This window comes from Ctenopharyngodon idella, chromosome 13 (genome assembly GCF_019924925.1).
Source record: "Ctenopharyngodon idella isolate HZGC_01 chromosome 13, HZGC01, whole genome shotgun sequence".
Lineage (NCBI taxonomy): Eukaryota > Metazoa > Chordata > Actinopteri > Cypriniformes > Xenocyprididae > Ctenopharyngodon > Ctenopharyngodon idella.
In genome coordinates, this window is record NC_067232.1 from 34,777,010 (window position 1) to 34,804,917 (window position 27,908).

At 36.7% G+C, this 27,908-nt stretch overlaps 1 protein-coding gene and 1 long non-coding RNA gene across 2 annotated transcripts in view; one reads left to right on the forward strand and one right to left on the reverse strand.

Annotated features, from left to right (window-relative positions):
• The window catches only part of LOC127525278 (uncharacterized), a 28,108-nt gene extending 14,241 nt beyond the window's left edge, over positions 1-13,867 (reverse strand). Inside the window, exon 1 of the long non-coding RNA XR_007933302.1 lies at positions 13,039-13,867. This is a non-coding gene — a long non-coding RNA (uncharacterized LOC127525278). The remainder of the gene's footprint in view (positions 1-13,038) is intronic.
• Positions 1,387-27,908, forward strand: part of spred2b (sprouty related EVH1 domain containing 2b) — a 50,590-nt gene continuing 24,068 nt past the window's right edge. The window contains exons 1-3 of the mRNA XM_051917701.1: positions 1,387-1,839; positions 26,264-26,441; positions 26,672-26,840. Coding sequence (XP_051773661.1) covers positions 1,814-1,839; positions 26,264-26,441; positions 26,672-26,840 — 373 coding nt within the window. The 5' untranslated portion in view covers positions 1,387-1,813. The remainder of the gene's footprint in view (positions 1,840-26,263; positions 26,442-26,671; positions 26,841-27,908) is intronic.

Consider the following 27,908-nt stretch of genomic DNA (forward strand, 5'->3'; position numbering starts at 1 on the left):
CTGAGGGAGCCCTGATTTCAAGCGATCAATGAGGAATTTGGACTGTCACTGGTGAACGTTCCCCTCAGTTCTCAAAATACCTCGCTGGTCCCTTGATCAAAGCACGTCTAATCCTCAGCTTTCCCTCCGAGTCAGAAGTTACACAGATAAGGAGTCTGTGCTGTCCACCTTTGACCCTGATTACACTTTTTGGAGGAAGTGGTGCACTAAAGTAGCACTTAAAAAGCCTTTGTTGTTGTGTAATCTTGTACATCACTGCTCACATAAGGTGGACAAAACAAAAAACATGAAAAAAGATGCATTTTTGCTATAGAAGTTATGGATAATAACCTGTTTATGCAAGTTTTTGAGCTATACTTGGCTTTTTTGAAGATGGTTCAATGAACAGTTCAATGATATTTATATGCATTTACTAAGATAAACATTTTGTGTTATCTGATACACTGTTTTTTTTTTTTTTTTTTTTTTTTACCGAAGAACAGGAAGCCAAGGACATCCATATAACAAAGAAAAAAGACTAAAATGAATATTTAAAACATATTTCCAATTCCTAATCCTCAATAACAAAGTTATAACAATAAAACATGGTTTAGATTTGCCAAATATCTTTTTTTAAATGGAATTTACCAAATCAAAATAAAATTCACTCTCAGAATAATAAAAAAAAGTGTGACATGACCAGAGGACAATGAATAATAGTCTGATAATTATCCATAAAAATCAATAAAACTAGTCATTGTTTCTGGTTCCTTAATGGTAAATGAACTTTTTTATATAGCGCATTTGTACAGCAAAATCATGGATGTAATATACAGGGCTGTGTACTCTCTAGTTGGTGAAACAAGACACTATTGCTTAGATTTAATAGCCAGTTTTTATTCGTATTAAATAAAGTAGGCTACTTGATGATATTGCCTTTTACTTGACTTTATTTACATATGTGACCTTAAAGGAATCCAAAAGTAATCAGATTACATTACTTTCATATTGTGGTGCTTGGATTACGTTACTGAATACCTTTTTTAGTAATTTGTAACAAATATGTTCAATAGATCTGAAACCATGAATGTAAAAAAAGATACATTTCAAACATACAGCAGGAGTAGCGCAATATACTTAATATTTCACCGTACAGTTTTAATAGATGTATGTTGTTTCGTTTTGTTTTGTATTTGCAGAGAACGTTAGAGAGTTTAAATAAAGCTCGGTTTCTTAATATATATGAATGTGAGATTTAGCCATATGCATAGCATATTGCAAGTGATTAGCTACAGCCAGACGTTCTTCCAAACAATATGATCTGTAAAACGATTCCCACTGATTTAAAAGGCATTCGGCCTGCAGTGTGACGCCATCGCTTCCGCCCTCTCTTCCTCCCTCCCCCCGCGCGCTGCTGCTGCTCGCGCTGGGCTCGCGCTGTTGCTGCACAATAATCCAACATGGAGTAATCAGAGATGGGGCTCGTTGGGGCCACCCTCAGCAACATCAACGCACATTTCATCTAAGGGATTTTCGGAAATACACTCAAGCACTCAAACTGTGGAAAATTATTCGCGGGATCTGATTTAGCTTTCTTTAGTCCAAGATCCTCCAAGGTTTTCATCAGCAACTGGTTAGATCCAGTGAGAAAAAAAAAAAAAAAGAAAGAAACGAAAAAACCCATCAAGACGGAGACGAGGAGAGAAGAGAGAGCAACAAGAAGACACTATAGACGAGCGAAATGTGAGGGATTATTTGGGAAAGAGCGGCATCAAAATGACGAACGAACAGAGTGCACCCGTTGTGGGATTTTTTTGTAGGTGAAACGAGAAAAATGATTGAAGAAACACACCCAAACGAGTAAGTACCTGGAAAGAAATATCTTTTTTTGTAGGGTTTGTCTTTGTTCTGGACGTCTGTTCTCATGTCACATCTTTTATGCTTCAAGTAAGTCAGATCGCATCTGAAGATGGTGCTGGAAAAGTTTGGTAAACTATTTTAGGTTGAAATGTTGAGTGGTATTGTCAGTGGACGGGGGGATCGGGCCCTCTCCCACTGATAGTCTGAAGGAAGGAGGGAGGGGGGAAGATGGAGTAGGGGTGGATCGGAAATATTTTGTAAAGGGATTTGATGTTTTAAAGGCCCTTCCTTGAACATTCCTATGTGTTTGCACGCCACACGTTGCTTAGCGCAGCAGAGCCATTTTGTTTATTTGTTTTTTGAACAATTGAGCTTGCTTAAATATTGACCAGTCATAAAAACCGAAATGGTTTTATGTTCTGGAAAGTCTGTTGCAGTGCTCGGATATATCCGCCATTTGTTTTTTTTCCCTCAGGCGCTTTGAATCGTTCTCATTTGCATACAGGGCTTCATTCATAAAAACACCATTTGACTTTGTTGGCTCGGTGACAATGCGTTATATATGTGAGACGTGTTTGCTGCTCGGGCTGTTCAGTCAGTTAAATTGGGCCTGTAAACAAAACTATTTTAACTCAAAAATGCTCATTTACCTTGTTTACCTGAATAATATGACACGCTAGTGCTTTTTAATTATGGTTGGCCGACATATTTTCGCCTCCACGCTTTATTTATTTGTTTTTCAGCGACTCGACGATGGGCTCTAATAGGCCACGTATTATTTGTCATGTCTTCAGCTATATTTCCTAATATCCTGCCCTTCCGTGACAGAATTGCTGTCACACGTTAACAATAGTGGCCTCACGGATGAATTGGAGTCAGTCTGCCAGCGCTTGTCAAACGGAAGGGCGAAGGGCAGAGGAGTTGTTGTTTGCGCTCATTCATAAAAGCTGTAACCTTCAGCCCGCTCCATTCATGACTGCAGCGATCGCCTCAGCGATAAGACGCGATCGGCGTGCGTCGACCATATACACGTTTAAAACGACTGTACGCCTGTTTGCAAACAGTGTACGTAATAAATAAACACCCTGGTGAAACTAACAGTTGAGTTACAAATGAAAACCAAACTTACTTACTCCTTAATTACTGTCCATTAAGTTATTACACATTACGCTGCACATTTATGAAAGGTTAATATGGTTTCCTCCAAAATACCACAGTAATTTCAGGGCTTGTTACTATTTACTGCTATAAAGTGGTGAAAAATAAATGTTTATAACGAGTTTATTAACGTTCATCAAGGTCAGGTTATACAAGTTAATTCCTTACCAAAGTTTCTGCGGTAATCAGTTAATGTTACTACAATGGGAATCACTTTATATGAAGTCTCTTTAAGTACTATGTACTAACATTTGGTGGCACTTTATAGGGAACAATTCTCGCTTTTAACTAGTTGCTTATTAGCTTGCAAATTGACTGTTTATTAGTACTTATAAAGCACATATTAATGCCTTATTTTGCATGACCATATTCTACATCCCTAAATCTTACCCCATACCTGAACTTAAACGCTACAACAACAACAACTACCTTACTAACTATTAATAAACAGTAAATTAAGAGTTTATAGAGGGAAAAGTTGTAGTTAATAGTGAATATCTGTTCCCTATATCAAAGTGTTACCTAACATTTAAACCCATAATTTGATACAATGCACATACACTTTTGCATTGTACCTAAATAAAAAATAAAAAAGACCTGCTAGTAATTGCATCTATACTTACGCCGTTGACCCTACCTCTACCTCATAACCTAACCCTAACCCACCCATAAACCAGACCACAAAACCCATCCCTATCCCACCCCAATAGCAGTTTTTTTTCAAAACACTTTGCACACAATATGTTTCATTATATTAACCAATTCTTGGTTACACTTTATTCTAAGGGTCCTTGTTACAGTGTAATTATATATTTAAGTATATTTTAGTAATATTAATGAACAACATTACTATAGAGTTAGGAATAGGGGTGATTATGCATCATTTACTGTTATTATTATAGTAATTACATGTAACAAGGGCACTAAAATAAAGTGTTACCCAATTCTTTTTTAAATTTGATTTAGTAGTCACAGTAATTGCAGTAACTTAGGTTTAGGAGCTTGTTACCCAATAGGATGAATGTGTTACAGCACTCACACACACAAACACAGTCATATCAATCGTATTGATCTCAGTAATAATGTTCCCAAACTAACATTTGACTCTGCCTGTAAATAGTATAGAAGACGAACAGTGCAAAATGACTTTCAGAAAAGGTCACCCGGTCCCCAACCATTCCCAATCCCCTGCCCTGTGCAGGAAAAATCGATTTCAGATCCTCATTTTCACTCTGACTCATACGAACAGCCTCGGCACAGACTGTTTGTGCCCGAAATAAAAGTATTACTTTGTGTCAGTGTATATGATTATCCTTATGGTTACGCTTCAATGCATATTCTTTCTTACATGGTCTAGATTATAATATTGTTAGAAAATAAAAATCACTATGACTTAGCTGCTAACTTCTTTTTTCAGCAGCCTGTCTGATATTTTTGACATGCTCGCTTGATCTGCAGCAATAATTAACCTTAATGTCTTAAAATGATGAGTCCTCAATGTTACACGAGCAAGCTCAGCAGTTTTAGAGCCTTATGTCTCTCTTTCTATTAATTTGATTTAATATTGGTAATGTTAGCCATTTAATTCCCTTTAAGAGGATGTTGGACTGTATTGCTTTCCCTGGCTTTTGTCTGGAAAGAGAGCTTTACTTAAATCTGCTTATATTCTGATCGGGTTGTGTTTTTTGAAGTGTAATAAACCGAGGATTGACTGTTATGCTACTGTGACCTGAAGTGTGTTTATATTAATTTATCGTTAATGGGATGCTTATGTACTTGGACTGAACTTTTGATTCATATTCTGTGAGTAAATAGACAAAAATGTGTTTTGTTTGAATGCAACAAAAGTCCTTAAACATTCCTGTTGATTGTTATTATATTTGAAACCTGATTTTTAAGATCACACTCAGATTTTTCACATCTTGCACTACATTAATTACACTATATTACAAGGTAATATGAAAAAAGAGACAAGTTAACACAAGTCAAGGTCCATGAAATGCACTATACTTTAGTTTTGGTCCTTCCTTAGTAAGAGTCATGCTCAGGTTATGTAACCAATAAATGAATATTGAAGCTGGCAAGGATATGCTTCACATATCTGCATAAGTTAAAGTGAGTTTTTCCTCCTTAAGACTCTAAATATTTGATTGTGCAACAGAACAGTAACATAGATAATGGTTCCCTTAGTAATTATTAGGGCTGCACGATTTATCGGAATTATCGAAATCTAAAAATATCGCAAATGAACTGCGATAACTTTTAATACTTCAAAACTTACGAAAAGTCAAAATTTTAGGTCGACGCAGATAGCAGGTTTGGGGTGAAAAAAATGAAACTTATCCCATGATTTACTCACCCTCAAGCCTAGGTGTATATGACTATCTTCTTTCAGACGAACACAATCAGAGATATATTTAAAAATATCCTGGCTCTTCCAAGCATTATAATGGTAGTGAAGGGGGGGCCAGATTTTGAAGCCCATAAAAATTCATCCATCCATTGTAAAAAATAAAAAAAGTTGACTTGCGGCAAATAAGTAACCCCTGACGCGATGGAGTATCGTAAGCTTAGACGCCTCTCGCGGTCCAAACAAATATAGCTGGGCAACAAACTCAAGCTCCTCTTCTCTTATATCGAAATCCTCCGACGTTTCTCTTTTAAAAAAAACACTTCCGTGTTCGGCATTACTTCATGCGTCGGGTCAGAGGTTACTCATCTGCCGCAAATCGATGAGTACGGCCGTCTGACGGAGGCTAGTTATTATAGTTAATAAATTTTAACTATGGATATTTTTCTTACAAAAAACCCATCACTTCACTTCAGAAAGCCTTTATTAACCCCCTGAGCCGTATGGATTACTTTTATGATGGATGGATGCTTTTTTTTTTTTTTTTTTGGCATCAAAATGTGGCCCCCCCTTCACTACCATTATAAAGCTTGGAAGAGCAAAGATATTTTTAAATATATTTCTGATTGTGTTCGTCTGAAAGAAGATAGTCATATACACCTAGGATGGCTTGAGGGATAATTTTCACTTTTGGGTGAACTATCCCTTTAAAGCGTTATTGTAATATCACAGTATTTAATACGTTATAAAATATCACATTGCAGCCCTATGCATTTAAATACAATTATCAAAACATCATGGAAATATGGTGAACTAAAGATTTACAGTTGGTGTTTAGTCTGACAGATTTCCATTTCAGAGTTCAAAAAGTGCTTTTCTTATTCCCCATTATCAGACGTCCTGCGCTTCTTATGAATGTGTTTTACATCCTGTGGAAAAGACACAAGGGCCAAATGCTCCTGCCCAATCTTCCAGGCTGTTAATTTTTTATTTGATTGTTTCCTTAAATGTTTTCTTGGTCAAGCCAAGTAGTAAAATGTGATGGTTTATTTGTGAAGGCCACTCTGCTGTTGTAAAGCAGCCTGTCCAAACATAGCTCCCAGTCCTCTGGAGAATGAAAGCGTTGTCAACTTCTCACCCCTCTGCGGTCCTGCTGAGAAGGGAACACAGATAGCTCTTCTGTCACGGCCCAGACAGGAAGCCATTATCTGCGCTTTATTGAACCTGTTGTTCTTTTTCATTCAATCAGCCCATCCCCCCCAACCCGAAAAGCATTGCAGAGCCAAATGAGGTCTTGTGAATTTCAGTGCTCTCATATGGAAATGCGCATGTGTCCACTGGAAGTCCAGTCAACTGCACAAGTTCTTTTATTCAGTGTGCTTCCACAGCCCACTGACCGGCCATTCAATAGTAAGCCGACGGATAACAAGGAGACTTTTGCCAACACGTTCCCAAGCCAGCAGATAGAAGCGGCCAAATGTCAGAGCCCAGTCTTAGCCCAACTTGTTAACTCTAAATCAGGATTCAGACTGAATTGAATATCAAATGCAACGGGACACCTGGACATGAACAATGGCTTTGGTATTATTTGCCACCATTATTTAGCGCTCTTTGTGTCCTTTCTGGCCTTAAGGGTTGGTTTTCCCCCTTCTCAGGTTGAGGATGTAGTTGATATGACACAGATCTATGGCTGATAGCACTGCTGAATAGCTGCTTGTAACCATATGTTTTAGGTGTCAGGTTTATTTTTGTGTCTGCATCTAACAGTTTCTTCAAAAATACACACCAAAAAATGTTTCACACAAAAGACCTTGACATACAATCTACAGCAATATTTTAATTCTTTTTTTAAAATATCACTCTTTGTTATTAAGGTTATTTCAGGTTGTCAGATGGTTAGGTTTGGAAGTTAATGATATTTGTAAAACAGTTTTTACTTGAAAATTATGATATAAAACATTTTCAAAACAATTAAAATGTGTATGCTAATTATAGATGTGTACTCACTACATTAAAGGGGTAAGATAATGCTATTTTACTTGGTTTAGCTATACCACATACTAGACAGTTGTATCACTTAACATTGCTAATCAAAACTTTTGTACAAAGTTCTTTTTTTAAGATTTATTTTTGGCGATTTTTGCCTTTATTGTGATACACTGTAAGCCTGAATAAGCTGGCAAAACTCAAAAAAATTGAGGCATCCAGTTGCCTCAAAATTTTTAAGTTAAGAAATTCAAAGTTTAAGTAAGCAGAACTGGCATATTTATTTTGTACTCATAAATTTTAATTGTTCTTCTTAACTTGAAATGTTTGAGTACATTAATTCATACATTTAACTTAAAATTTTCATGTAACCTCAATGTGAACATTTTTATTAGTGTAGACTTAGATAGCTTGCTAACTTGCTAATTTGCTAACATGTTAACAGTAGCACTTGCTGAATAAGTGCAGAAATATAAAGCATTTAACATATTTGCTCTCAAACCATGCCACACGCACCACTTGTCACCATGATGGTAACTCTTCAAAAACCCACATTAACAGAAACTCTTCTAAATTAGCATAACATAACATTAATCACTACTAATTCTCCGACTTAACATTAATCTTGCACAAAAAAAAAAAAAAAAAAACATTACGTAACACTTAATTTTAGCATTTACTCTCCCTTTCGAGTGTCATGGGCAAAGCATGCTGGGAAATAGAAATCCCAGCCCAGTTTCAGTTAAACTTAAGATCTTTTAAATTAAAAGAAATAAGTTCATGAAACTTAAAACAATGAAACAGTTCAGTTTACTTAAAATATATCAGTTCTGTGAACTTGAAAGAAAAAGAAAGTGTTAAATACTCATAAAAGTTAATTTGACTGAACTAATTTAAGTTTGTCCTACTCAAACCAATTAATTATTTTGAGCGTTAGGGTTTACAGTAGCATAGAGTTGACAGGAAGTGAGGTGGGAGAGAGAGGGGGGATAGGATCGGGAAAGGTCTATGAGCCGGGACTCGAACTCGCGTTGCCCAAAGCCCCACGAGGCTATCAGCGCAGACCGTCTGTGACACTATTGAAAAGTTTGGGCTCTGACTGTAAAAGACTTTGTTTTTGAAAGAAATGTCTTATGCTCACCAAAGCTGCATTTATTTGATCAAAATACACTACAAACTGTAATATTGTGAAACATTATTACAATTTAAAATAGCTGTTTTCTATTTGAATATGTTTTAATTTTAATCATGTAATTTATTCCTGTGATCAAAGCTGAATTTTCAGCATCATTACTCCAGTCTTCAGTGTCACATGATCCTTCAGAAATCATTCTAATATGATGATTTTCTGCTCAAGAAACATTTATGATTATTATCAATGTGGAAAACAATTAATATGTTTGTGGAAGCCGTCATGTTTTTTTTTTTTTTTTTCAGGATTCTTTAAACTTGAAGAAAAAAAACACAATTATTGGAAATGTCTTTACTGTTACTTTTGATACATTGAATGGTATAGTATAAATATGTGTCAAATGGCTGTCTTTTTTCAGCATCTCACTCCATGAGCTTTGTTTTTTAGACACCATGTCAAGTTCATAATAGTTCTGCTTTTGACACATGGATCAATATCAGTTCATGACAATGGACCAGTCATGAGTCTAATGGTGGGATAAGCATTTTGAGCTTATTAGATATTTACATTAGTAATAATATACTTAAGCATGTAGTTTCTGTGCCGCGAGCACAGAATTTGCACATAACATGGTCATTTAATATACTGTAATGCCCTTTCAACATTAAAGTTCATTCATTGTAATGCCTGATGTATACAACATAGACTTGCTTTAAAAAAGAGAGTCTTGTGTTTCCCCTTCTGTCTTTTGTAGTTGGCTGTGAGTAGGGCCAGGCAGGGTTACACAGACCTTATCTAAGGAAGTAACACTCTGCCCTTATCAGGTTTGGTGCAACTGTTTAACCCACCTGCCAAAAGGGGCGGAAACCACTCTGCCCCACATTTATATATTGGTTTTTCATTACTTGCTCAGGGATTTTTTTGTTTCTTTTTATGTGTGTGCCCTGTGCCTGATTTCTCGTTCAGTGGGGGTGGGGGGCGGTTGAGCGAAATGATTCTGAGCTCTTTGTGTGAGGAACAGACTTAAAGTCCCCCTGTAGTCAATAATTTTATCCCTTAAAACAAATCTTTGAACACCAAAATGACATATTTAAACCTTTTTTTTTTCCAGTGAAAAAAAAAATTTCTTCATGCAAATTTCTTAAAATAGCTTAAATGTACACCCTTGCTTCATTTAATGTACACAGACCCATGAATATGCTAATTAGCCCCGCCTCCACTCGCTCACACCAGCTCAGAGATCCACTCGGTCAACTTACTGAGGTAAACGCTGCACAATGATATCGCTCTTTACAACGTCGGACACATAACTTAATTAATATGATTAGCCTTTTGCTTGACTTCGTTATCAAACAGCTAATAATGTGTTGCTAATGTTACACAAACCATGTTCCAGTTCGCCATCTCAGTCTGCCTTCTAAAAATCAGTATCCTTAGAAACGCTCCTTTGAACAATTTAGAGCATCAGTGGAGAAAGGCATATAGTTCATCATAATATCATAATCATACACCTGCTATATTGCTAAATCTACCCAATTTTTCATATCAACAGAAAAATATACAGGGATAACCTGTCTTCTCTTGAGACTCTCCTGCTTCAGAGCGGTCATAGTTAATGATATGCTAAAGCCCACCCACACGTTGACGTGATTAGTTACAAGGTAGTTTGTGGTATTTTTTTTTAAAACTGTCTTTAGATCACTGCAGTTTTATGGTAAAAATACTCCGCAATGGTGTTGACTTATGAATTTGCACATGGTTTGTCTTAAAGCATATTAAAAACACCACATAGACATATAAACAACATTAAAAACTTTATTTTCTCCGCAGGGGACTTTAAATTTAAAGGAGCCATATGATGCTAATTTAAAAGGTCATTATTTTGTTTATTGGGTGTACTAGAATAGGTTAACATGCTTTGATAGTGCACATTAATGCAGCACCTCTATTCCCAATCTGTATGAAATGCTCTGATTGAAAGCCCGGAGTGCTCTGATTGGCCAGCTGGCCCAGTGCATTGTGATTGGCCAAACACCTCAAGCGTGTCACAAATGGTTAATGATGTTGTTGGTTTTACCGTATCAATTCGAGCCCAAGTCAGATTATGAAAATGCAGATTGATCAGAACCAAGCATGACTTGAGCAGAACGTTTCACAGTGGTATTTTTTACTCTCTGACCTTTTAGATATGATGTTATAACTGCGTAATTCGTCTTCTTCACTGTAACAACTTTATGTCCTGAAGTGACAACATAAAATACAGTTTAAAAAAACATAAACACAGCATCTCCACAACATGGCGACAACACTACAGTTCACTCAAACCGCGCCTTCTTTCTTTGCGTGTACCTTTGGGTGGGCATTATGCTAATAATTCACATTGTGACGTGAATGTTTGAGGAAGTAATATTTGGACTTCGATTGAGGCGTTTTAGGTAGGTCTGGATGAGTGTTCTCTGTTACATAGAATGAATCCCTTTGTGGGAGACTATGAACTTTGTAACTTTGCAGATCTTATACATGCACAAACAGATACATTACACACTAAAGGAAAGGGAAAACATCATATGGCCCCTTTGAGTCATTAATCACTGAAAAGCTTGCTCTCAGTTTTTAACTAATTCTGCTGGGAGTCAGTAGAGTGAAATCAGACATATTTTTTCTCTTAAGGTGTCATATGCTGTCAGAAATATGAAAATCTTTGGAGTTTTGCTGTGGCAAAATAAAACCAGGAACATGTATTGATCAGGTAACTAGGGTCATATTTGATTTCAGGGTGCCTTTAAAAAAATGAAACCATTTATTTAATGACGAGCATTGATGTCTTTTATCACCATTTTATAAAAGCAGTAAGCCACGTAAGGTAGGACACCCCTCACACCTGGTAAAATCACTTTAATGCATGGCCTGGAATGGCCTATTGCTTGAATGACCAAAATGATTTTCAGGTAAACCATTTTGATTCTTTTTTTTTTTTTACCATTTTTTCCCTAATATTAAGTTGGGCAAATTGAGCTGGAATTATGATATTCATAAGCAGAGCACACTGTAGCTGATAGAGTGGCTACATGATTGTATCCCATCCCCCAGAATTCACGTGTTTGCCCGAGAGAGAGAGAGAGAGAGAGAGAGAGAGAGAGGGTGAGAGAGAGAGAGAGGGTGAGAGCTCTACTGACTGAACTGAGTGTTGCAACACTCATGTGATAAATGTCATGTGTCCACATGTCTACTGAATGTCCGCTGCACCTCTGGACTGAATAGCGAGGATGTCCTGTATTCCTGTCCACATTCTGCTCTTGTACAGAATTATGATGCAATTTGGTGCCTGCAAGTGTTTTTTCCTCTTTACATCAGCAAAGATGCAAAGGAAAAAACAAGTTGAACTATGATGCATTAGGCGGTTCTTCACTGCTGTCCAGGATGCATCAGGATGCAATGACAAAGTCTATGATTCTTAAAGGGTTAGTTCACCCAAAAATGAAAATTCTTTCATCATTTACTCACCCTCATGTTGTTCCAAACCCATAAGACTTTCATTCATCTTTAGAACACAAATTAAGATATTTTTAATGAAATCTGAGAGCTTTCTGTCCCTCCATAGATAGCTACACAAATACCACTTTGATGCTTCAAAAGGTTCATAAAGAGACCGTAAAACTAATTTATATGAATTGAGTGGTTTAGCCCAAATTTTCTGAAGAGACATGATCGCTTTATATGATGAACAGATTGAATTTAAGCTTTTATTCACATATAAACATAAATCAGCGAACATAAACAGAAGCTCTAGAACAAACCTCATTGCGGAAGCTCAAACGTGCCGCATAACACGAGAATGAACCTCACTGTTTCTCGCACGTCAAGCAAACATGCTTGAGCTTCTGTTTACCACAACTGATGTGTGCGTTGATCAGTGTTTACCAACCAAAATTTTTGGTTGTTTTTTTTTTGGTATGATTCAAATAAAGTCACCCAGTGGAATAACAGTTGTGAAACAAAGACTACTGATCATTACTGGCATATTTTAAATAAAATTACTCTGTTGTTCAAGCATCTAAAACGTATGAAAAATGTTGATAAAATAACAACAGTACCTGGCAAAACTGGTTGGAGTGCAGCATTCTTTCACTGGAACCAAGTTGTTTCATTTCATATGAAAGATTCCACATGGATCTGTTATCTTTTCATTAAATTACAATAACATCAGCGAAAAATACAGAAATATATATGTACGGTTTCCATAGAAGTATTAATTAGCACAACTGATTTCAACAATAATAATAATAATGTTTCTTAAGCAGCAAATCAATGTATTGTAATGATTTCTGAAGGATCATGTGACTCTGAAGACTAGAGTAATAATGCTGAAAATTCAGCTTTGCATCACAAGAATAAATTAGATTTTAACATTTATTCAAATAGTAATCCGTTATTTTAAAATTGTAATAATATTTCATAATATTACTGTTTTTATTGTATTTTATCAAATAAATGCAGCCTTGGAGAGATGGTAGTGTGGAACTAAAATAGCATTATTCGTAAAGGAACAAAAATGAAAATTACATTTACTCACCCTCCGTTGACTTCCACTGGTGAGTAAATGATGACAGAACTTTCATTTTTAGGTGAACTATCCCATTCATCTAAATAGTAGTTGCTCAGATGGTGCAGCCCCTGGAAGTAAATTACATATTTTCGGTGTAAATGTTGCTTGCAAAAGCATTTTTAGCCATAAAACATGGCTACTTTTGAATGGCCTCCAATGGAGAAAGCAGTGGGTCAAGGTTTAGCCTCTTCTAGTAGATGCCAAAACTACACCATCTGCCTTCAGAAAGCGTCTTTCTCTATTGACGGCTATCATCATACTCTCTTTTCTTAACCACTCAAAAGACCAGGACCAGCTCTCCTGTTCGCACCAATGATTGATGGTTAAGATGTAGGTGTTTACACAGCGTATAGGCTCCAAGTCAGCTCTCGTGTGCGTTGCGCGCGTGTAGGTGTGTTGTTTGATGTAGAGGGGCACAGTAACTAACTGCACTGGTTCATGTTCGGTTGAGCCCACACCCTGTGCATGTGTGGGTGTTGTTGGTCGTAGCTTTAGCTGGAGGTGTAGGCGAGTTGGAGCTTACGCTGCTTGGAGATTATATTCTCTGCACGTTAGACTGCGAGAGAGAAAAAGCTGTGCTGTAGGCCGCCGGCTCAAGGCAGAAATGGCTGCTTGTGGATGACTCATACTCCAGCACTCCGAGTGTTTGTCAAGGAGACTGAATCATACAGTGTGTGAAGAGGAGGCTGGAGCTTTCTCCCTGCTTTCTGGACGCAGACATGCTCGGTCTCCGTCCTTCTGAGCGCGCCCGGGAGACGCTCGCCCCGCCGATGCCGTGAGCCCTGCCGCTAGATACGCAGAGATGACGGACAACAGCCGGTAAGCCCGGTCCAGGCAGGTTTTTCCAGATTGTTCTGTTGTCAAGTGACGTTTTGCTCTGTGTTTGTCTGTCAGTGCTGCCGTATCTTTGCAGGTTCAAAACACAAGGTGCTGCTTTGGATTGCAAAGGTGGCGGTAGTGGGGTCCATGTGGCGTCCACATGATTTCGATAACATTCTTATTCTCAATACATCTTGGTTTTTCAGCCACATTGCAGGGATGCAGATTTGTGGTGAGCTGATAGTTCTGTGTACAGATTCAATGTAAAAGCCATACTAAAATATTGTTGCACTGACTGGCCAATAGGAATAGAATAAGCGTCTTTCGCTCTGTGTAAAAGAAGCGCATCAGAACCGCCTTAAACTTGGTCGTTAAAATGGATTGTTTATGAGCATGATCAACTTTTAAAGTGATTTTCTTGTGATGAGCTATATGTTCATTTTTAATCTTATCGTTATCGACCAGATAAGAAAATATGGCCGATATATTAAAGCCAATAAATAATGGATTATTTCCTTCAGCCGAGACACTTCAGATGTGCAGTGTCCACCATGATAGTTTTGAATTGCTTGAAATATTATCAAAATCACTTCAAAAAGGAAACTACAGTTAAGTGCAACATGTGCAGCACAAGTCATATAAGCTGCATAAAATTATAATTTGAAACATTATATGTGTGCTTGGGCATGGCTTTTAATGGTGAAACTTTTGTTTTTGTAATCAGGCTCTCAAAAATTATATACAATTTTTTTTATTTAGATTTATCGGCCAATATATTGGTTATCGGCTTTCAGATATAAAGAATTATCGGTTATAGGTATCGGCCAAAATCGGTGCATCCCTAAGCTTTCCAAGAAAAGTTCCAGAAATATTAAAAATGCATTTAAAATTTTTAATTATAATTGTTTGTGGATCGATGTAGGATAATTTGAAAGAGAATCGTGATGCTTTTGTGAATCAATTTTTGTCCCCTACCTCTAGTGTCAGTCACAGGCTGAAGAATGTTTGATATTACAAATCAGACTAGCACAATATATTTTGGCTGTTGAATAATAAACCATTACAGGCCCGTTCACACCAAGAATGATAACTATAAAGATAACTATATTTACGACCACACCAGCAGATGATATCGTTCTGTTTTTTCTAACCGCGTGATTGTCTGTCACTTTAAATGCTCGAGCTCGTTAAAGCAGGATGGATTCTGATTGGCTGCCAATGTTTTTATCATTCATCAGCTGGATAAAATCGTTCGGAAAGTGATTTCAATGATATCTTTTCTCTGTGCCGTTATCGTTATAGTTGTGGTGTGGACTCTGCTATTCTTTAATACTGAGAATAATTTTTAGAACTATATAGTCATCTTTATAGTTATTGTCCTTGGTGTAGATGGGCCTTAAGCCTTGCGTATGTGATTGGGTAAGGGATAAATGCTGGTAAAATCACTGTTACACACAGCCTTGAGTGGCTAATTGTTTTTATATACACAATATAATAAGAGACACCAATGTTCAATAAGTAGTTTAATATATTAATACAATATTTAATGAATGATAGTACTAATAATAACTAGGCCTATTCTTCCACCATGTTTTTCACTGTATGCTGTTTAGGTTTGGCACATTAATATAGAGTGTGCACTCAATGTAGTTAGTTTTTCGACTGTTCATGATGATATTAACTGAGAAATAGAAATGGTTGACAAAAGCTCTGTGTTTATGATGTCAATCTTGAAATGCACAGTAGCTAAATGGCAAATTTCCAGCAGGCCTTTGTGGCACCCGAAAATAAACACACAAACTTTATAATTGTATGCACAGTTTTTGGATCCCCTTTTGTCTGATTTGTTTGATTAAACAAATGGTTAATGGTTAAACAAGTTTAAATTGGTGTAAGAAGGAAAGGAGGGAGTCGTCTGTCTGAGTAATAAACATTCTCAGAAGCATAAGCTTTATGGATGGGTAGTATCCTTCATCAGTCTCTGTTAATTTGAGAAAATTTGGGAATAATGTTTCCAGCATCTCACGAGGATACGACCACCCTATATTTGGCAGCCTCACAGGACAAGATTTCTGATTGAATTAATTTGGTGCCATGCTTTCATAAATCCCTGAGTCGTCCATTGTTGATCTCATTGAGACTCTGGGAAGAGGTGGCGACATATCATTTAAAGCCTAGAGAACGTGGACAATTCCACATTGTACGGACACCATTGTGCCCTATTGTAATGGCGGTGCCCCTGATTGTAATCAAATAGACTAAACTATGGTGAGACATCCGTCTATCCGTCACTCTCTCCTGACTTCACCCCATCTCCTCTGTGGCCTGCCAACCTGCACGTACACTAAAACTCCCAGCCACAGAAATTCTGCAAAAAGTTTTGTCATTGTTACTTCTTTAAACAGGAACTTGTAGACCTTTTATCTTCGAGGAACCCCTGAGTGGGTATTTTTGCTGGCCCTTCGGAGAGTACCCAAAGAATCCCAATGGCTTTCTATGGCCTTTTAATATGGGTAGCTTGGAAATATTTTTGTACTTTGTGTTGTTTTGTGTGAAGGTTATTTAGGTTTGTCATTTTCTCACCTTCATCTTAAGGTGAAATATGTAATTTCTGTGAAACTAGCTAAAACTTTAGCTGCATTTCCACCAAAATTACCTGGAACAATTTGTCCCAGGAACTTTTTCCCCCCAGACCTGTTGCTGTCTACATTTCCATCAAGGTCTAAAGTACCGTGAAGATTCGGCAATTTAGTCCGGTGACGTAAGACTGCGAGTAACTTTCCAATTCCCGCTGGATTTCGTCCTCCGCACATAAGCTTAAAGGGTTAGTTCACCCAAAAATGAAAATTCTGTCATTAATTACTCACCCTCATGCCGTTCCACACCCATAAGACCTTTGTTAATCTTCGGAACACAAATGAAGATATTTTTGTTGAAATCCGATTGCTCAGTGAGGCCTCCATAGCCAGCAATGACATTTCCTACGACAAAATAACGACTTATACAGTGATGGCCGATTTCAAAATACTGCTTCAGGAAGCTTCGGAGCATTTTGAATCAGTGTGACGAATCAGCGGTTCGGAGCGCCAAAGTCACGTGATTTCAGCAGTTTGGCGGTTTGACACGCGATCCGAATCATGATTCGACACGCTGATTCAAAATGCTCCAAAGCTTCCTGAAGCAGTATTTTGAAATCGGCCATCACTATATAAGTCGTTATTTTGTTTTTTTTGGCGCACCAAAAATATTCTCGTTGCTTTATAATATTAATATTGAACCACTGTACTCACATGAACTGATTTAAATATGTTTTTAGTATATTAATGGATCTTGAGAGAGGAAATGTCATTGCTGGCTATGGATGCCTCACTGAGCCATCGGATTTCAACAAAAATATCTTAATTTGTGTTCCGAAGATTAACAAAGGTCTTACGGGTGTGGAACGGCATGAGGGTGAGTAATAAATGACATTATTTTCATTTTTGGGTGAACTAACCCTTTAATAAAGCCTGAACCTTGTCGTCGGTCCATCGGCCATATTTTTTAAACTCCATTGTTGATTCGAATAGCAAACAACTCTTACTGCACGCACCGCAACAGACTTTTAGAAATGGTGGTTGAAATAAAAATGCTGCGTGGAGTCAACCAATCAAAATGCTGTGTGAACTCTACCAATCAGCATGTTCAGGGCCCAGGTCACACCGCCGAAAATTGCTGAACTTTGAAAAAGTACTACCTCGTGAGCAGGGGCTTTCTGAGGGGAAACTTCATTTAGACCCTGGTTCCTGCAGTCCAAACACACAGAGTACCACCCCAAAGTCCCTAGTTCCTGGGGAAAGTTCCTGCAGTGGAAACGCGGCTTATGTTTGAAGTGCCTGACTGGACTGACCATAAAAACAAGTGAGTTTGGGGCAAGCCTACCTGCAATGGTAGACTTTATCCAAGCAATGGAAGTTGGGGTCGTTGTGTGGAAAACCTAGGGAATCTTGTGAAACCTTTGTGTGGTTAAATAAAATCCATGTAAGACAATTTGTTTTGTTAAACGATCATTTAAAATGTTACTTCACTTTAAAATAAAAGTTCTGTCATTGTTTACTCATACTCATGTTGTTCCAAACCTGTATGGATTTCTTTCTATTGTGGAATGCAAAAAGAAAGGGCTGCTCTTTTCCATACTATAAAAGCATACAGTGACCAGTGGCTGTCAAGCTCTAAAATAGACAAAACACACCATGAAAGTATCATAAAAGTGATCCATTTACACTATAATCCAAGTTTTCAGAAGTCATATGATAGTTTTGTTTGAGGAACAAAATGAAATTTAAAGGGTTAGCTCTCTCAAAAAAGAAAATTCTGTCATCATTTACTCATCCTCATGTCATTCCAAAACCACAAGACTTCTTTTTCAAAACACAAATGAAGGTATTTTTAAGAGAGAGATTCTCGAAACTCTTACGAAAGTCAACGCAATCCAAATATAGGCGCTTCAGAAAGTTCATTAAAACATTGTCATCTATTTAAATCAAGTAATCCATATGAATTTAGCGGTTTAATCCAAGTTTTTTGAGAGACATAATCACTTTATATGATGAGCAGATCTAATTTAGGTTTTTATTCACATATAAAAGTTGATCAATGCACATTGATCAACATTCATAGAGCACATCAAATATGCACAAGAACCAATAAGGTTTGTTCTTGCATGTCATGCATGTTTGAGTTTCCTCAAGAACAAATGAAGTTTGTTTTCATGCGTCAAGCTGGTTGAGTTTCTGTTTACCATTTGTCTTTGTAAACTTTTTGAAGTATCAGAGTTTTGGTTGCGTGGACTTTCAGTGGAGAAAAATCCCTTCATTTGTGTTTTGAAGATGGGTTTGGAACAATATGAGTGTGAGAAAATGTTGACAGAATTTTCTTGAGTGAAATTTTTGGTTGACAGTATCTTAACAGTACCTTTATTTATCCATGCTACCTTGTGTGTTTGCCATGATTGAACTACACACATACTCACTTCCAAAAAAATTGTTGTTAGTCAATACAAGTTGGACACTTGTGTTCATGGGTGAGTGCAGGATGCAAGTGGATGGGGGTTGTTGCTTTTCTTATTTATTTGGTTACACTTTATTTTAAGGTGTACACTTTAATTACAGTGTATTATTCATTTAAGTACTTAGTAAAATTAATTAACTACATGTACTTACTATAAGGTTAGGATTAGGTTTGGTTTAGGGTTAATTGCATGCAATTATGCATAATTTATTGTTGTTATTATTATAGTAACTACATGTGTAACAAGGACACTGTAAAATAAAGTGTTACCATTTATTATTAATTTTTCCATTATGATTTCTTCTAAAACGCCCATAACAATTGAATGAGCACATGTGACACATTTGAATGGAGATGGAATAAGAAGGATGGTTGTGTTGCAGTTGATGTGGAGTGTCACCTGTGTGGCACTCAGCGAGTTGTTTCTTGGCTGGTTATGGTGGGGTGTGACGCTGGCCTGACGCCCACTGCCGCACAGATGGGAGAGAGGCCGCACTGAGACACCTTCCAGCCTGGGATGGCAGCGAGCAGAGGGAGTCGTGGCTTTCGCCGCCTTCGTACATTCTGTTGTGTGTGTGTTCATGTACGTGTGTGTACGCACACGCTTCACATTATGTCTGTTAAATGCCTGTAATTCTATGACCCTATTTTTTTCCCCCTGAGAAGCCAGATGGTAGATATCCCAGCATGCTAAAGAGACATGCTAAATATTCTCATTTATTTACTTGGAAAAGATGACCAGCTAACTAAAGCAACTGCATTGGAATCATGCAGGTTATATTTTAGCTTTCCATGGTCATGGAAATTTTGTTGTGACTATAAAGGTGTGTGGTTTTCGTTCTTGTTTTGTTTTGTTTCATTGACTAGTTGACAAAAGCTTGTGTAGACAAAAACCAGCCTGATAAAATGTTTTCATCATTTACTCACCCTCATGCTGTTCCAAACCCAACCCAGGCTCATTGGAAAAATGTGTCTGTGGTGACATTTCTGCGAAATTATATTTCATTGCTTCTTGCACTTTTACGACACTTTCAAAGTGAAATGTCCAGCGAATGGCATTATCTGAATATCTGAAACAAATTAACGTGAATCTTGTTTTATTACGTTGTACATACTGCAGAACTTCAGAAATGAAATGTCCGATGAATGGCACCAAAAGGTTCATGCTCTTATCGTGTTCGAAAATAAGGTACCACCTACACTAAACTGATAACAAAAGTAAACGTGAGATAAAATCACATTTTCAGAAGCAAGCAATGCCATTTTATCTTACTTCTATGAGTCTTTGAGCTCATATTTCTCTGGACTCATATCCAAATGCTCTGCATGGCAAGTGCTGTACCAGGTGAGCTACTGAGCAAGTTTACTATGTCAGAAAACCCATACATACTGAGCTGATTATGTGATGCAAACTTCAAAATGTATTAGTTTAACAGTCATGCACTATGATAAACTGCCACTAGTGTTCATTTCAGCTGGAAACTGCAGTGAATTGTATAGGTTTTTGGAGTTTTTCTAATGAGCCTTGGTTGAATAAGCGTGCTGTTATTTTTCTGTGGAGCACAAAAAGATGTTTTGAATCTTCACACAAATCTTTTCTATTCAAGAAGACCTAAAACACTTGAGAACACTTGAGACCTAAAACGCTTGGAACAGACTGAAATTTTTGTTTTAAATTATATTCCTAATTTTGTTACCTCACATAAAAAGGGAAATCTGCCTCTCAGGGCTCTACAGTGCGACCGTTTCAGTCTGAAAATTACTGCGTGCGACTGTGAGAAAGTATTTAGGAGCTCCAGTGCGACTGACCCGATCAGGCCCAGTTCTATGGGGGAGCTAGAGGGTGCACCCTCAGTTGAAACTATTTTGCAAACGCGCCAGTGCGCGAAAATTTTAGGAACAGTATTGTCAGATTTTGTCAACGAAAATAGTTCCAAACAAAATCACAGCCGAACCGCTGCACAGCTCCGAGCAAACACAGCACTGTTTCGTTTATGAATGAATCTGTGTTTTCAAACGGATCTAGTGAGTCAGTGATTCAATGACTCATTCATAAAGACAGTCGCTTGCTTTGTTACTGAATGAATCAGCTGTTTGAACGAATCGATAGAATGAATGATTCAGTGACAAAGACAGTGACTTGACCTACTGGTGGTTTTAGTTTAATTTTTAAAGTGTCGTTTCAGTTATTTCATTTAAAACATTTTATATTTTTTATATTCAAAATCTTCTATTTGAAACATTGATCTCATAACATTGTTATCATGAATTTAAATGCATTTATGCCACTTCTGAGCCTCATTAAACAGTCTGTAAATATGCCTAAATGCCAGCTTTTTGTTCTTCTGTGCCACCTCTGCCGTGCAAAGATGAATTTTTTGATACTGATTTCATTTGATTGACAACTTATTCTTCCTGACTCAATTTATAAATATAAATGTATGAATTTGACATAAAAGATGACACATTTAATAAGGTTAGAAAAAATGCCCTTACAAAGGTAAAAAATAAATAAATAAATAACCCGGCAAGTCATTTCAAAGAGTCAGATATCGCCTCAAAATGGGAAGGTTAATTTCTGTCATTGATCAGAAGGTGCTCCTAAAATTATGACTGTGCTCCTAAAAAGAAATTTAAGCATAGAGCCCTGCCTCTGTAAAAAAAGGGTGTTAAAAGAAAAATCCTTTTACAGTGCTTATGAACAACTGGATAGTACAGGAATATTTTATTGTCCCTAGACTTGTTTCAGTATACTATAGCGTGATTTTGATGTCTTTGTTCGTCTGTATCAAATAAAAAAAATGTAATGCAAAGAATTCTGAAATATGTTGATGACTTAAAATGCCAAAGATTTGAGTAAAAAAGTAAGTCTTCTGTTATAAATGTCTAGTGTCCTTGGAAGGACAAAGGAGATAAACAACAGGAAGCAACAATGACATCACACAGGAAGGAAACAGCAGTCTCTAATTTTAATCAGACGTTACATTCAGTGACTAATAAGAGAAAATTTCAGTGTCTTAAGAGGTAATGCTTTAGCATTAAATGAGTGGACATGTTCAGATTGACAATCAGTCCTGTTTGTTCTTCCATTTGTAATATATATCTCACCCCGTTACCCTGTTGTGCCCTCCTGCACTCACCGGAGTGTAAAGGGGTGCGATCTTTCAAACTGTACGATGGAAAAGCAAGGAAAAAGGACTGTTTTTTGTAAATTTCCACATCACAGATGGATAGAATGACTCACTCTCTCACACACACAGACATAAACACTCACACATACTTCAGTGACATTTTCACTCGCCTTTCTGCATTTAACATCCAGGTTTTATCATGCGTCCTCTTTTAGATCCGTCGTGAGAGAGCTTATCGGTAATATCAGCATTGCTTTTAATCAAATATATCCGCCAGTGAACTGACTGACTGACATTGCCTAGTATAATTGATTGGCATTTTGGTATAACAGACATGGTAGTTTCCCTTTATGTTTGCTTCAAAACCGACAGCCTTGATACTAAACATTTTGTTTCTGTTTTTAATTGTTTTCATGGGGATTTTTAATGAAATAGTGTTCAAAATATGTAATTTGCTAAATTTAATTAGTAAATTTCGTAACATTTAAAGGTCTCATTTCATCCACAAAATTATATATAAATTATATTTTGCTTAAACAAAACAAATTTAAGGACCACTACTATTATCGTCATTATTTCCATGTGAATTAAGCCCCCAATAAAAATAACTTTAATATAATCATTTTTACAGATTTTTTGTTTGTTTGTTTTGCATTACAATAATAAAGGAGAATGTGCTTAATTGTCATAAAAAGCTTAATTTAATATATATCAGTGTTGTGACTGTTAACTAAACTGGTACAATCCGGTAATATAAATACAGCTAAAATAAAATACAAATATTAGATGAAAAACTTAAAAGGAGATTATAAATTTTGACTTGGCAACTAAGTGAAATAAATAAATTTAGTATTAATAAAATTACTAAAACTAAAAGAAATTACTAAAAAAAAAAAAAAAGAAAATAGATTTAAATCTAAAAAATCTAAATAATAAAAAAAATTAAAAAAAACTAACAAAAACACATAACAAATGTACTAAAACTAAAATTAAAATTAAACTGAAAATTTAAAAAAAAATAAAACTGCTAATTCAAAATATTAATAAATACTATAATAGTATATAAATAATACTGAAATCTAAAATCAAAAAATACCTTTAATATATACACCTTTTGGACCCCAGTACCCCAGACACCCTGCGGGACATGAAGGACGTGTGGTGTGAATCACACCGACAGCTGCAGCTTAGAGGGGAATCACCAGCCCTCCACTCGTTCAATTATGAAAAACACCTAGTTTTATGAGGAGTTACATTTGATTTGATTTTAATTAGCTGCTGATATTGAATGACTCTGGCATAGAGACAATCCCCTGGCCTGGCTCTCTAAGTGTAAGTACATTAGACGGTGCTTCTCCCACAGGACTTCCTCCCTCATTAATTCTAATCCCACAGACAGCATTTCTCTATTTCTTTCCACTAGAGGAGCCACATCTACGTAGGCCCTGGGCCAGTCACTGTGTATAATAATTACAAATGGATGATCGTAATACCCGCTCATATGGCTGCTGTGGTCTAGATCTTGTCGTATTCTCTTTTATTAGACAGAATCTACTCAGATTGTTCTAGATGCTCTTCAGAGAGACTTCATATCCCAGAAGAACTTTTTATTGCATGTTTACAGCATATTTCTCCTAAAAGTCATTAAAATGAGTCGATTCAAATGAGTCAGTTGGTCTCCTACAGTAGTAGTATACCCTTATACAAAAAAGTATAGTTCCTTTTATTAAAGGTACAGTATGTAACTTTTGGCCCTCTAGTGGTTAAACAAAATTGCATGCATTTTGCGGAAGAACATTGTTTTGGTTGTGCTTCGGCTCTGTGTGACTGTGCGGATGAATATGGTTCTTTCTCATAACTAAAAAAGAGAGAGAGATTATCCTACTGCTCATAAAACATTCACTATAGGCTTCAGATATATAACAAGCTTGGACGGAGAGGATCTCAAGCTGACTAACTGAAGACGTTACTGTAGCTTTACCCATTAATAGACACGGTACTTCCTTGAAAGTAAATTCCAGCTACAACAACCATAATGAAAAAGACCCTTCACAATAGATAATGCTTTACAATGAACTCTGTTAGAGAGTTACATATGGCAGTTTATCTGTTCAATAAAATACCTTACTCACCTGTTGAGTAATAAAAATGCCATCTCTGCGTCGCCTTTACAACATTCAAATCCCTTATTTTTTCAAAAAGCCAAGCCAATGTTGATTCTTGTTTTATTACGAGCTCTGTCGTGTACTCTTTTTGCCAGCAGACTCTCCTGTTCAGCGTTTTTTCTTTTAAAATGGGTGATTCCCCAGAGGTTGGAGGTTTAGCGGCTCCATGTCAAACTTTATCACTCGTTGAGACAATTAACCTATGCCAGTCCCTACACCATACACGCGTCAAAATAGCCGGAGCAACTTTTCGAATTTCCCACGAAAACCATCCCGTCAGGTCTAAAATATAAACACTTATAATAGGCTTAACAAGGTGAATCAAGACAAAAACACATTTTGGAAGAAGGACTACCATTCAAAAGTTTGGTGTAAGTAAGATTAAAAAATAATTTAAAAAAGCAATTAATATTTTTATTTAGCAAGGAACATTTAATTTTACAAAACATTTTTATTTCAAATAAATGCTGTTGTTTTAAACTTTCTGTTCATCAAAGAATCCTAAAAAGAAATGTATCATGATTTCCACAAAAATATTAAGCGGCAAAAACCAAATCATCATATTAGAATGATTTCTGAAGGATCATGTGACACTGAAGACTGGAGTAATGATGCTGAAAATTCAGCTTTGCCATTACATGAATAAATTACTTTTTAAAACAGTTAGAAAACTGTAATATTTCCCAATATTACTGTTTTTTACTGTATTTTTGATCAAATAAATACAGCCTAGGTGCTCCATTATTCCAAACTTTTTGCTAATCCTGTGGTTCAATAACCAATATTATCTGATAAAAATGGTATCATATATTTTTCTTCTTTAGCTGACATATTCAGGTCCTGCTAAAGCGCATGCTGCTTTTACCAAAAAGCAACTGGCTCTTTTAACTGATTCATTTACTATATTGGGTATTGTGGTTTCTCTCAGTCATTTCCTCCTGCTTATAGATTATCTGTCTGAGCACAGTTTGAGACATTGTTGAGACATCTTCTGAAATTCTGCGGGAGACGTGAGATTATTAAGGTTTTTTTCCTTAGGTGAAGAATCTGAGAAGACTTAATTTGCTCTCTCATCTCACTACTATCTTGTGGGAAACAACTGAGATGTTAAAGAGTTACTTTTCTTTCCTCCTGGTTATTTGTGAGTCAGACGGTTGAGGTCTTAATGTAGATTGTGAGCGTTCACACGTACATGAGGCCGTTTCCTTCCTCTGGCTCAGTCTATTGATTTAGTTGCTCTCTGGTCTTGAGACGTGCCCTCACCTCCTCACCCGTCCGCTCTCCTTCTCTGGTTAATTATTGAACACGCCAGCTCAGGTTACCATATAAGGCTGACTGCTGGCTTTCACTGCATTATAGGGGAAGAACGGTTGAGTTAGTTTGAAAGTATACCTGGCTTTGGCTCTGGACCAGTGTGAGTGCAGTGCAGATGCCTTTTGGGATGACTTTTTTTATTTGGTTTTAAATTTTGCCGCCTTGTCCTCTGGCCATATGTAACACTGAATATTGTGAATGTCATACTGACAGGCCGCCTTGGTTTGGCCTAAGGCGTTGATGCTTGATTTCCCCATTTCTATGTCTATGTATGAATGGAAAATTAAATTTAAATTGTAATAATATTCCACAATAAAAAGTAAAAATAAAGTAAAATCCTAGTTAAAATTTAATGAACATAAAGAAAAATGATAATTAATTTGTAAAGACAATATTTTCCCGAATATATGTTTACTACAATATTTAATGCCACATGGGGACTACCATGAATATTTGATTTTTGAGTTTTAAATTAATGTTTTGAAACAGTTTGAACTAATTCACAATGAATTAAACTTTAATGCTACTTTACCATTTAAGCTACTGAAATTTAAATTAAACACAGTATTATTAGAGACGAGCATAAATAGCATCAAAATCATGATTTTTACAGTGTCATTTTTTTTTTGCAAATATTAGATAATCCCTAAATTGGATTATGCCCCATTCATGTGTCATTCAAAATTAAACTTTCTCTTTCTCTCTCTTTCTCAGTGACAGTTACATTGTGCGCGTCAAAGCGGTGGTCATGACCCGAGATGACTCGAGTGGGGGATGGCTGGCACAGGAAGGTGGGGGCCTCAGCAGGGTGGGCGTCTGTAAGGTGATGCCTGCTGAGCTGACCGGCCACAGCGACTTCCTCATCCATGGCGAGCGCCTCAAAGACAAGCAGGTGTGGCACGAATATTCATAGTCTTCCTCCCCAGGGGATTCTAGGAAATCAAGCTGATTTACAACCTGGGGAGTTTTGCATGCTGGGTTCTTTTCCAAGACAAATCTGGTTACAAATCCATTTGTTATGTGATTTGCAAGACTTTTCTCAGGCAGTGACCTCTAGCAGTGCAGCAGCAGCAGAAGGCTGTGGGCTCAGTCTCAGATATGTCTCACTTGTTTTGGCTGCAGGTGATTTTGGAATGTTTCGTGAGGAAGGATCTGATCTACACGAAGGCCACACCCACATTTCACCACTGGAAGGTCGAAAACAAAAAATGCGGCTTGACGTTCCAGAGCCCTGCCGATGCCCGTGCCTTTGACAGAGGTGTGCGGAAAGCCTTGGAGGACATAACGGAGGGTGAGAACATTGAAAGTTGAAAAACACTTGCATGTATTCAGGTTTTAAATATTTTTTTCTACTCCACAACAAAGATTTATACATAAACAAATGTTAAGTTCTCTTGGAAAAGTATCTTTTAAAATGCTATGCACATAAGATGAAGACTCTAATCAAATAAGAGGGGTCTCCCCTCATGGTGGCCGCCATGTTGAGATCACATGACCTGCTGACTGTTCACTTTATCTCAGTTTCACCCTTATTTTTAAACGCTTTTGGTCATGGAATAAATTAATCATACGTGACAAACAGTGTTGGGGAAAGTTACTTTTAAAATAATGCATTGAAAAATCGCGTTACTCTAACTAATTGCGTTAGTTACTTTTTATAAAAAGTAATGTGTTACATTACTTTTGCATTACTTTTTCTCACCTGTGCTGGTCTTGCTTGTTTGTTTTTTAATATCAACAAAAAAAGTTATATTTTTGGCAAATGTAAATGCCCTTTCACACCAAAAGTGAAATGAATAAGCCTCAGGCTGAAGGAAAAGCATATTTACGCCTGTACAGTAGAGGGCGCAGCTCAAACAAACCTTACAGCTGTGCTGCCATTCTGGATTAAAGAAGAATAGGATACAGGAGAAGGAAGTTCAACACTCTTATTTCTAATTCTAATCTAAAGTAATTTTTGCTTATTAGTATGGTTGAATTAGATCATTGAAGGTCAGCAGCAAAGACATTGGTTAATAAAGTGAGATTAAATACATAAAGTGTAAATTAATATAGTTAAATATTACATTACTGTAAATTCTGAGTTTGCATTTCACAGTTTTTATTCATTTTGAGGAATACTGACTCTGTTTTTGTGCAAGTAAGAGTAAATGCATGTTCACATTTAGTCTAGAACTACAATAATAATCATCATGTTCACACAGCACACACAACATCTCTGCACTTTATTTCTCTCAGCATGGGGACAGTAGAGCTGTCAGTCAATGTGAAAACGTAACTTGTGTTACTTATTTGAAAAAGTAACTTAGATACTTTGTTGTAAATTGAAAAAGTAATGTTTTACTTTAATAGTTACTTG